General features: G+C 35.7%; 1 protein-coding gene across 1 annotated transcript in view; it reads right to left on the bottom strand.

Moving 5' to 3' along the window:
• Positions 1–12,518, bottom strand: part of IPO11 (importin 11) — a 111,516-nt gene that overhangs the window by 53,263 nt on the left and 45,735 nt on the right. Inside the window, exons 18-24 of the mRNA XM_010580539.1 lie at positions 11,142–11,268; positions 9,972–10,005; positions 9,751–9,791; positions 8,519–8,635; positions 7,025–7,138; positions 2,560–2,675; positions 931–1,007 (exon numbers count right to left, since the gene is read on the bottom strand). Coding sequence (XP_010578841.1) covers positions 931–1,007; positions 2,560–2,675; positions 7,025–7,138; positions 8,519–8,635; positions 9,751–9,791; positions 9,972–10,005; positions 11,142–11,268 — 626 coding nt within the window. The remainder of the gene's footprint in view (positions 1–930; positions 1,008–2,559; positions 2,676–7,024; positions 7,139–8,518; positions 8,636–9,750; positions 9,792–9,971; positions 10,006–11,141; positions 11,269–12,518) is intronic.

A 12,518-nucleotide genomic window follows, 5' to 3' on the forward strand; every position in this document is an offset into this window, starting at 1 on the left:
GGTAGCTCTGGAGTTAAAAACTAAAACCACTACAAAACACTACTTTCCTGAGCAGTTTTGTCATTAGAGATCTAGTATACACAGACGAGTAAGAGAAGGCTTGATCTTGCACCACCTACCCACTGTGATTTAACTTTCTACTGACGTTTAGTCAAACTAAAACATTAAATGCTGAAAACAATTAAAAAGCTAACTTCTGCAATTTTATAAGCACATTCCTCTAAAAACCGAATCAATTTGCTGTATTAGCTCCACAACCTACAAAAGATTTCATTAAACAAAAACATCTTTACATAATAAAATTAAACCACAAAATTTTTATAAACCTTTTAATTATCAAAAAAGCAAAAGCACCCCAAATATCAGTATTTCCTAAGCACTGAATCTTAAACCTCATTAATAAGTTTGTATTTTGTCAACAACTCAGGCAAAACTACAGCTTTTAATTTCAGTGCTGCTTGACTGATACACTTAGAGACATATTTAGGTAGTTTGAAAACATCCTACATAGTTACTAACCAAATAATGGAAAAGCTAATAATGGAACCTTCAACTCTTCAGACTACAAAACATTCTGGTTGCAGGCAGAACAGGCAAATATTCCATATAATCAGTATCACTAAAATTCAGCACATTTGGTGTTAAATTTCAGGAACTTCTTAAAAAACCCTCTGAAATTATAAACTGAAATTCGTCTTATCTTTTGGGTACAAAGCAGCTTCAACTTATTAAAAAAAGAGAACCAGGGTAAGTAGATAACAAATATTAAAGATGGGAAAGTGAAACAATAAAAACCTGGTTTTCATTTTTTAATAGTTACAATTTTGCAAGCCCCCTTAGGTCCTGTAGCCACAGCAGCATTACTTAATGCATGAACACAAGCAGTAGGAAAAAAAAAAAAACCAGAAATCTTATTAGTTAAAGACTTACCAAGAAGTGCAGACATGTTCTGAAATATTCTCAGGAGCTCAGGTGTAAGACATGGACTATTCTCCAATGTCACTAACCTAAGAATACATTAAGCAAAATATTCATATAATCTATGAATAACATTGAGCAATCATTCCGACAGATGTAAAACATTGTAACTTCTAGTAACCATCTATATGATCCTTAAATAATGTGTAACAATTACTTGAAGCATATTTCAAGTGCAGCAGTAGTCCTTACAAGACACCCATCAGTATAGGCATGGGTCTGGCTAAGGTAGGAAAAGAAAAACATGCTACTGGCTTTTTATAAAGACAACGTAACCTCCAAAATGCAGTGATGAGAATGTTTAAGTACACAACTTGAACTCAGAGAAGGTGGGTAGAGAGGGATATTCATGGTGTAAGGACAATGCATGTAGTGTTCTACAGCTCATAGGAACAGCTGTGATGGCAACCAGCTCAAACCTTTACTTTTTTTTTTTTTTGGAGGTCTGAAATGATGCATTGATTACCGTACATAAAAAGCATAACTATATGCTCAACATTGTTTGTAACAATTTAAAATTCCTGAGGTTTGAAAACAGTAGCTGTAAATTAAATTCATACTTAAAGCCACAGCAACACATTCCAGTTTGTTCCTAGATCGTAGGTGTAGGATTATTGTCTTTAACTTTTCTGATTATGTAAAGTATCTTAGCTGTTCTCCTGCCCTTGGTTCAAAAGCCATTAGAGTCCAAGCTGTCTCTGCCAGCTCCATCCAGATTCCTCTGATGCTCTAGGACATCTTAAAATACCATTCTTCTGCGTAGGCATCAGAATAACAACCTCAAGATCAGTATTATTAAGAAGATATAAAGGTACTAAACTGATACATTAAGGAGGCCCCTGTCTTAAATTCTGTTAAGATCTTGCACTTCAACTTGCTGCCCCACCAGCATTATAAATCTTAGTTTTGCTGCACATAGAACAGATCATTTGTATGTTAAGTATTTGTAATTCAAATGCCCATCTACAACTTAGATCAAAAGAATCCCTCACTATTTCAAGGCAACTCAATATATGCCTATTATGCAGGAAAGATGTGCTGAATTTGGTCCAGGTAACAGTTTCCTCCTCATAGAGTGTCAGCTGCCCCAAAACCAAATAAATTAGGCTCATGGCAAACTGATCACAGTGCCATTTCTTGTTTTATGTTCAGTCACCAAATAGCTTGAGATCTGGAAGATAACTTCTGCATTTTATCCTTGTAAACTTGCAATCTCTTCCAGCAACCAGCTCTGAAAATCTGTGGTTTATTGTGCTCCCAAAGCCAAGCACATAAAATTGTTAGTTTAGCATGCGCATTATTGTGAGTCTAGACTTTGTGTCTTGCTGTTCCTTATCACAACAGAACTGTATCTCAATATGAACTGCCCGAAAATGGATTACCTACTCAGTTATTTTTGTTTCTTTCATTAACTTCCTAACCTCATCTTTTCTGAAAAAAGGTATGACACAGATGATCTCAATGTAAGATAACAAGAACATATAAATTCTTACTACAGTCAAATCTTTTTAAATATTTTTTTTTTCATCTGGGGATACAAAAATAACATTTTAAAAATTAGAAACTGACAAAGAACATTACCATAACTCTAAACCATCTTCCAGAAGATAGACATGTGGAGGCTGAGAAACATCTGTACTTAGCTGAATAACTGGAAGTAGAAAAGGATAGAGATTTTTGCTCTCTGCTCCCAGTCCCTATAAAAGTAAATAAAAAGTGTACAATACTTTAAAAATTGCAAAATCAAACATTTCAAGAATAGCATTGAAAGAGATCTGTGATGCTGTTCTATTTGCATACTGTAAACATGCATTCAAGATATCAAAGGCTGAACTTGCATCCATTTCATAGAACAACAAAATAGTCTGACACTCTTGAGCTTTCTCTCAACATGTCTTGAGAAAATTATGTAAGTTTTTTTGAAAAAAGCAGCTTATAAATGGTCTGCAAGAAAAAGTTATAAACAATACACATTCCTAAAAACATTAACTGGTTATTCTCTTTCTGGGAAAAGTCACAGCTCTAACAAATACTAAATGATTAAATACTGAAAAAAGTGTTTTAAAGATCAGGAAAAGAATTACTCTTTGGACCTTACTACATACTAAATCTTTTGACATATTCTAAAGAACCAAGAGAAGGGTTTGTTTTTGTTGCTACACAAATATTCAGAGACTGATGACAGTGATTTATTTTTTTAAATGATGCATTAGCCATATGCAAAGATATCTTCCCAAGAATGCAGAGTAAAGAATTTTTTCAGCAATCATTTAATAAGAAAACCCAATTTTTACAAATGAGCTAAAGATAACTATTTTCAAAACAAATCATAAATTAAAACTAATCCTAAAAGGAATGGAATTCTTAAATTGGGAACTATTTTGTAATATTACTACTTAAGAGAACTGAAGCTAGTTGAATGCTGCTTTTGCATAATTACTGTATTTGGAAAATGTTAAGTTTAAAATTACATGATGTTTCTAAGTTAAGGCTTCTTTGTGGAATTATTTGTTTATTTAAACAAACTTGCCTTAAAAGAAATGGAATCTTCCATAAATTTGTCTAATGTCTTTGTGTCCACCTATATTTTTGGTACCTACATGGGCCAGTAACAAGAAGTTCCAAATTTGTTTATTGTGAAAATATAATTTGTCTTTGTTTGAACTAACTCCACTTTTAAAGAACCCTAATTTTCCCTGTATTTGTAATGTCTAGTCATTCCCCTTCCATCTTCCTTCCACTGTTAACCTCTACAATACTGTCCTCTCAGCCATGTGTTACCACAAGTTCAAGACTGCCTACATATTCAGTCTGTTCCTGTATGGATACTGCCCTATATCCTAGGAGCACTGATCTTGATCTTTGCTAGTCTTATGACATCTTTTTGAGATGTAGTAGGGGTTGGAGAAGGTGGGATGGCATATAGTCCATATTAAAGAAGTACTTAATAGCATGGATTCTGTAGGCAATATAACCATGTACTGTTCTATTTGTCAATCTTTTCTCAGGAACCTACTGCATTTTATTAGCCTTTTTGCTGCCAACAGCAGATATTTCTAGATATTTCAAGTTCCAGGATTATTTAATTATACCAAGATCTTTTCCTTCACTGGTAAGAAATTCAGTTAATTTTAACGAACTCTGGATAAAGCAAGCAGCTAATAATTTCTATAGGCTTTCAAAATTCTCTGCCAAGGTATTACAGTAAGCCTCTAGAGGAATTAGGGAAAAATAGGGAAGAGATGCGAGTTACCATCAAGAATCAAAACCACTCAAGCAGCTCCTCTTGAGTGCCATCAAGTGGCCTATACAGGACAACCAGGTGATCGACCCAGCCAGCATGGTTTTATGAAAGGCCGGTCCTGCTTGACCAACTTGATCTCCTTCTATGACAAGATGACCTGCTTAGTGGATGAGGGAAAGGCTGTGGATGTTGTCTACCTGGACTTCAGTAAGGCCTTTGACACAGTTTCCACACAGCGTTCTTCTGGAGAACCTGGCTGCTCATGGCTTGGAAGGGTGTACTCTTCACTGGGTGAAAAGTTGGCTGGATGGCTGAGCCCAAAGAGTGGTGGTGAATGGAGTTAAGTCCTGTTGGTGGCCGGTCACAAGTGGTGTTCCCAAGGGCCCAGCACTGGGGCCAGTTCTGTTTAGTATCTTTATCAGTGATCTGGACAAGGGGATCGAGTGCACCCTCAGTAAGTTTGCGGATGACACCAAGTTGGGCAGGAGGGTTGATCTGCTCGAGGGTAGGAAGGCTCTACAGAGGGATCTGGACAGGCTGGATTGATGGGCTGAGGCCAACTGTACAAGGTTCAGCAAGGCCAAGTGCTGGGTCCTACACTTGGGTCACAACAACCCCATGCAGTGCTACAGGCTTGGGGAAGAGTGGATGGAAAGCTGCCCGGCAGAAAAAGACCTGGGGGGGCTGGTTGACAGCCGGCTGAATATGAGCCAGCAGTGTGCCCAGGTGGCCAAGAAGGCCAATGGCATCCTGGCCTGTATCAGAAATAGTGTGGCCAGCAGGAGCAGGGAGGTGATCGTCCCCCTGTACTGGGCACTGGTGAGGCTGCACCCCAGATACTACAAGACAGACATTGAGGTGCTGGAGCACATCCAAAGAAGAGCAATGAGGCTGGTGAAGGGTCTAGAGCACAAGTCTTATGAGGAGCAGCTAAGGGAACTGGGGTGGTTTAGCCTGGAGAAAAGGAGGCTGAAGGGAGACCTTATTGCTCTCTACAACTGCCTGAAAGGAGATTGTAGTGAGGTTGGTGTCGGTCTCTTCTCCCCAGGGGAGGTTTAAATTGGATATTAGGAAAAATTTCTTCACAGGAAGGGTTATCAAGCATTGGAACAGGCTGCCCAGGGAAGTGGATGAGTCACCATCCCTGGAGGTATTTAAAAGACAAGTAGATGTGGCATTTCAGGACATGGTTTAGTGGTGGACTTGGCAGCGTTAATGGCTGAACTCGATCTTAAGAGTCTTTTCCAACCTAAATGATTCTACGATTCTATGATTCTAAAAGGTCAAAACTCATTCATCTGACTACAGATTACCTGCAACTTCTTTTTAGATACGAAGTTGGTCAACATAGCTATTAATGTTATATGGCAAAATTTGAGATCAGAAGTTACCCAGATTTCTTCAGTTTTGAGAACTGCAAGATACTAAGTGAACTAACCAAACTTGGCTAAATAAACAAATATAGGCAAATGAAACCTAATGTTGATAAATGCAAGCAATATATTCTGGAAAGGAAAAGTTCCCTACAACACACAGATATAAAAAAAACCCTACAAAAATCTACAGAAAAACAACAGTCTGAGAATCACTATGTTCACATCTATTCTTGGTATTACTATCACTTATGGCACTTAGAAGCCACAGTCACAAACAAAGGTAAGGTGATAGTAGTCCCTAGCTCACAGATATTTTAATAGTTCTGACCATTTCATTTTAAAACAGACATTAAAAAGCAGAGATATTCAAGTATAGCTAAAAAGAAAATAATGAGCATAGTAAATTCACAAAAAAAGAAAAAAATGAAGGAGACTGACATACAAATAACAGCATGTGATGCAAATTAGTTACATAACAAAGCAGGCAGCTCAGAGCTGCTATTATCTGTTTCATGTAACATACGAACAAAGCAGAAGCTAATATCAGAAAAGCTAGGAAATTTAAGAAGGGATGAAATAAGCTATTTTTTCCATTATGTTATATAAAAAGGTTGCAGAAATCATTGCAAGAGGACATAATAGGTACCAGAGGTTATGCAGTAGAAAGGTAATGGTGAAAATGGTAACAATAAAAGGGTTGGAATTCTAAATAAAAAAGATGACTCATCACAATTAGTCAATGCCAACACCACCTTGGAGACATTAACCTTAAGTTATGATTTAAACAAGGAACATTTGACACTAATCTGAATTAAAATGCAAATTTAAAGAACAGGCCAAGTGAAACTTGTTGTGGTGGCCCATATCTTGGGCTATGATTTAAAAATGACTTGTCTTCACAGAAAGTTTGCAAAGAAAATAAATTCCACATCCCTGGGAGCTGAATGGCAAGCAACGGGGAAACAGATGTGCTACACTGCAGAATCAAGTCTGAACCATACACAATGACTGCAAGAAAAGACCGACACTCCTAATGTCAGCTGGGAAATACAGGAAGCCAGAACAAGCTCTTTCACGTAGACTATAAAGTCACTAAAGCAGGCTCATTTCCAAGATTACAAAACCAAAACCCTCCAGAACACAAGCAAATCTGCCTACAGAACTGCTTTTACTGAACAAGCCCCTGGAAACAAAACAGTTAAGTGCTTAACATCAGCCATGTTTAACTCCACTATCAGAAAACCATGTCTTTACTGTAAGACTGAAAACATTTAGAAATAGCCTATAAAACCAAAACATACCTTAATTTTACCTATATCTATATACATATGCATATAAACACACACACACACACAGAGAACATGTAGACATGTCGGAGAAAGAACTGTAGGAGATACTGGCAACATTTATGATTCTGACCCCTTACCTGGACGAGATGGATTAGGGTGGTTAGAATGGCACATCGTAGCATATTGTGCTCCTCACTCTGTTTCCAAAGGAGTGGTAAATACTGAACCAAACATCCTACATATGGTCGTATCTGAAGTTCAGGACACAAATTTGTTTCTTAATGTGTGAAAAACAAGGCCATTAATTTATCCCAAGCATAATTTCTGAAATATTTAAGAGCTGCTTTTGTCAAAGTAAAAATAGGGTTTGCTTTAATTTACTCCTCTTTCCCTCTTCCTAAAACACCATATTCCATACTCTGTGGCTAAAGTAACTCCTGACTGCACAGTGGTTTGAAAAGAATATATTACTTATGGTAATGTTTGTGCATGGCAATCAGGCTTAAGTAGTAAATAGAAAAAATACTTATTTTGATAACCAGAGATACTTTCATATTAATATATTCCTCACTTAAACAGGATTCCTAAATAATGTCATCCTTTAAGACAACCAAAACCAGTTCCCATAAAAAAAAAATAATGCTGAATAACCTCTGAAGTTACCCACCCTTTGAGCAAGGGTTGGACTACATAACCTCCAGAGGTTTGTCCCAACCTAAATTTTTTCTATGATACTCTACAATACTAAAAGGTTAATCTGTCTTCTATAGTATTTAATTAGGAATTAACCTAAACAGACTCAAAGGTTCTTTGTTAATTTGTTTTTTCTGCTGCTTCTCTAGCTGATCTAAAACACAGGGAAATCTGCTGCCATGTTGACTTTTCCTACAAGGGCCAATTAGGAAAGCTTAATCTGGCTCTCAGACAGGACTACTTGTAGAAAGAGGAGATCAACTCAAAACCATGCATTATCTCTGTCCTTAATACAGTAATACCGCAAAAAAAAACCTGAGACAAGAGCAGTCAACAATTCTTTTTTTTAATTCTGCAAAAACATCTTCAATTTCTTCATGTATAAGCTGAAGAATATACTTTAACACTAAGAAGGAAGTAGTGAAAATTCATAATGGGAACTTGAAACTTTTCATGCAGTTACGCAGAGTGCTGTATAGGCAATTGTGATCTGTATCAGTGCCAATGAGAGATTACAAGTTTAACTGCACAGTCTGTAGGACTGTGAAGCATTTTGTCCCCAAAAACATCTTTTAAGATTTAATAAAATACTAGTTCAGATAGAAGATAAGTAGAATAAATTACAATTAAAAAAGACAATTGCAAGAAATGTAGTAAGATAAGCAGTGAAAATCTTTCTGTACTCTAAAAGATGAGTCAATACAAAAAATAGACAGTAAATAAAGAATAGTAACTGAGCAAGAACATTTTACACAAAAGATAAATGAGACCTGAAAAGTTAGAGATCCAAGTACTGCAAACAATGCAGGCACCTACCATAACAATAACCAGTCTATTAATCAATGACATTTTTCTACTATTTTCATAAAAGCCAAAAACATCAAGTCCTCCTGTGTGTTCTTAGTACAAAGCTAACACTGAAATCTGTAAAGAAATACCTGCATATTGACTCTTTCAATCACACAAGACAGAACGTGAAGAACATGCATTTTGGTGTCACATTGTGTTACTTCCTGCAGCAGCTGAAAAAGCAGTGTAAACATGGATTCCAGATACTAAAAGAAAAATAAACAACTACAGATTAGACCATCCAAAATACAACTAGTGACATGAACTGGTGATTCTCCTGTATCCTTACAACTCTAAGACATCTATGAACCTTGAAAGACACTTAGGAAGCGTGCAAAATGTTACAGTTTCATTTGGAAAAACACACACTAGCCAATCACTGCCTAAACAAGATAAAAAAATTCAGATATGCTTTTATGTAACAGTTCAAACGTGATCAGTTTGAACATAAATAATTTTCATGTTTTGGTAAGTGTTAAACATGGCTTCACAGATAAAATACTATAAAGCTGAAAGCCATCTCTCCAGAAGGAGCACTTTGTTAGGCTCAAAGCAAAGGTACCATCTTCCAGCTTTTGGTTCAGTAGATAAAATTTACTGAACTGAAAAAGACACCTTAAACAATTCCAATGTTTATAGTGTAGATGCACTCTACATTTTTCTTTGTTTGTTCTCAAGAAAGTTGCAATTAACACGGAAGTCATAATGAAATGAGAAGAAAAAGCACCTGCTACATTTGAGTGATCAAAATAAATCTTTGCTGCATTTATACCTAATATTTCATTGTTTACTTATTGACAACAGTAGTGACCACTGTAAAGAACACAAATATAGGAGACCAAGAAAATCTATGTTTTTAAGGCACTATTTTAACCACACACTTATATTTAATATGCGTGTGAAACAGCAGGTTGGAAAGTACTGTGTGAAACAGGCATACTGGAAAGTCACATTGATGTAGAGACGTATTTGTTAAGGACATCATTCATGTTGTCTTAGCATGAAGAAACTTAGCATCTGGTAATACATAGTATATATAGTACTAAACACAACACTAGAAATTTGTAATAGTCATAGTACTTTTTGAATTGTCTGCCTGTATATTGCACTTTAGTAACCTTAACAGCAGCTGTATGAGTTTTTACATATTTTGGCCTATAAAGACAAAAAAACCCCCAAACATACACACACTGATTACTAAATAGTGTGATTTAAAATGAAATTGGAAATTATTTTTTCCTGGTTTAAAATTAAAGTGGAAAATATTTTTTTCCTGCTTTCCTCTATGGATCTATCTGCTTATCGGATAAGATGCTCTTACCGGTAAGAACTGGTCAGTTCTGAACTCGAAGTCATCAACAGGTAGACAACCATTAAGGAAAAATAATACAGATTGCAGATGGATACAAGACTCAACTGAGCAAAGATACCACAGATACACAAAAATTATAATGAAGAATTTGGTAGTAAGTTTAAAATTGTTTATTTTCCAGTAACTGTGAATTAAGAACTAATCAAACAGCTTTGCCAATAAAAGGATATTTAACTTCAGTGTTGTAGCTGTCTCAATACGGACCTGAAAGACAAAAGTCAAGAAGCATCACGCATATGTCCATTAAATATTTTGATTATCAACATAATTTCTAACAATATCAAATCAGTTGCTGTTTTTGCAACTGCATCATTCTATGAGTTCTGTCATCCTCTAAGAAATGTAGTTACTTCAATTCAAACATTTTCAATTGCTTTCATTTTAGTATCCTTTAATTTTATTTGGCATTGCTAAAGTGGTACCATCTGGAGAAACTACTCCAGCAAAACCTTCATGAAGGTCAAGAAAGAATTAAATAGGAAGATATCTAGCCTGTGATAAAAACTCTTGCAATAGAGAAGGAGTTTAACTTGGGATTATCTCATGGCTTGCTATCACCCAAAAAGCACAGAATCAAATAAACTCAGCAAGTTAGCATCTTCTTCCCTTGCAGGTATTCAAATGCTCAGAAAGCATTAAGTGAAAACAGTCACAACATTGACACAGAAACACATCCTGCTCTGCTAAAGCTGTCTGGAATCACAGAAGTAACTGATGACTGCCAATTACTAATTTTTAACTAACAAACTAGCTAGGTTTGTTTTATTTGTTGGCTGCTAGGTCTGTTTAAAAATAAAAACAAAAGAAGCAATTGCAAAACCAGCTTCTCAACTCAACCTCACCTGCTGGTAAACTGAAATTGTAGCTTAAAACCACAGAATTGTACTCAATCAGCTTGGCAACCAATGCCATTTATCATATTCTGCTAGCAGATAACTATGTTGATACTTAAGTAATACTGTATACTGCAGGGACTAGTCACAGAATAACCCTGTTTTATCTACACAAAGTGTTCAGTTGTTTATAAATTATTTATCTCAAGACACTTCACAACTTTCTTACAAAAAACAGACTACTGCTATTGCCATTCATTTTCCCACCAAAGTCATCACTAGCAAACATCTTAAGAGCTTGTTTCATGTCTTTGACCTTATTGTTCAACATCTCCACAATTAAACACCCCCACAATTCCCAACAGGTTATCTTTTGCAAGACACAACAGACTTTAAGGTATGACGTTATGAAATTCTCAATCAAGTTCACACAAGGTATGGTATTTATGTTTCACTTGTGTTTACAGAACAAATATGTAATCCAAAACATTACTGATTTATACTTACCACTAAGTCCTGGTCTTGAAGCAAGTTACAAATTGCCTCATACAACACAGGTCTCAAGTCTGATTTGAATTTTACAGAAATCCACTGTCCAATCAGCCAAATTACTCGTCTGCGTATTGGTTTGTATCTTTAAAAGTAGGGGAAAAAAATTGTACTCATTAACTCATTATACTTGCTGTTCTAGAATACTTTGATGAAAAAGAAATCAAAGAATCACTAGGAAAACATTATTCCCAAAACAATTATTAAAAGATGTAGTTTGTTAAGACCAACTTTAGAACTTTGGTACAGAAAGCTTTTTCATCAAAATTCTGAATACCAACTTAGTCTGAAAAAGATGACTTTCATCCTAAATGACTGTATCTTGAAGGTCTCACTAGAGACACAGTTTATTCTGCACATACCACACCAATAAAAGAAACTAAAAATACATCTCACATTTATTACTGCCACAATGGTGTCTACCGCTTTCACCATTGTTTCTAGCAATTTTCTTGACATTCCTTTTATGCTCAAAATTTTAGGTCATATACAATTTAAAAATGCTAACTTAAGTACTGCATTACAGCAACTGACAGATTATTTCATGTCACCAGTCTAAAACTATTCTTAGGAAGAACTGATACCGCCTAATCTTGCACCACTGCAGCAACAAGAGCACAAATCAAACAGCTTTAGTGTCAATGGGAAGAAGTAAGAACCAGAACAACGAGCTGAATTGCCTAACATAATGACTGAGAAAAGCATTCCATAGCGCTGCTATTCTTCTCCATTGATTGTAAAAGCTGATCAGGAAGAGTAGCTCAGATTTAAATGTTTAACTTGCAGACATATAATGTTAGGGAAGAGGAACCCTATTCACAGAATTTTAACTAACGAATTATTTTGCCTTATCCTAAATGTGTTTTTCATTTGATGAACTTCTGCCGTGCAAGCCATCAAGACAGCAATTTAAACTGAAGTTACTGAGGTTTCTTTACATTTAATAAATGCGATTTATTAAACATTCCCATAACCATGAGATAATTAACAAAGCACACCTTCAGAGAACATGAAAGTTGTGGAAGTAGCATATATACAGCAGTTCATTAAACTGGAACACAAAGCTAATGAGGAGTAACATTCCAGTATTGCTTGAGATTTATTGACTGGCAGTGAAGAATGAACAATCCATGCTGAAGCACGACTTGCACAAGACCTTGCCTTACTAACACATCCTTCTATTTCAGAAGCTGTGATGATACAACTTTTTCTATTCTTTGAATGCTCATGTCAGATAACCTTGGAAAAATCAGAATACTACAAAACTAAGAGGCTTTTCTTAAGGTTCGTATTGGACAGTTTTCAAACCACTATCACATAAAGAAAAGTTTTAAA

The sequence above is a fragment of the Haliaeetus leucocephalus genome, unplaced genomic scaffold (genome assembly GCF_000737465.1).
Source record: "Haliaeetus leucocephalus isolate CR32 unplaced genomic scaffold, Haliaeetus_leucocephalus-4.0 Scaffold722, whole genome shotgun sequence".
In the NCBI taxonomy this organism is placed as follows: domain Eukaryota; kingdom Metazoa; phylum Chordata; class Aves; order Accipitriformes; family Accipitridae; genus Haliaeetus; species Haliaeetus leucocephalus.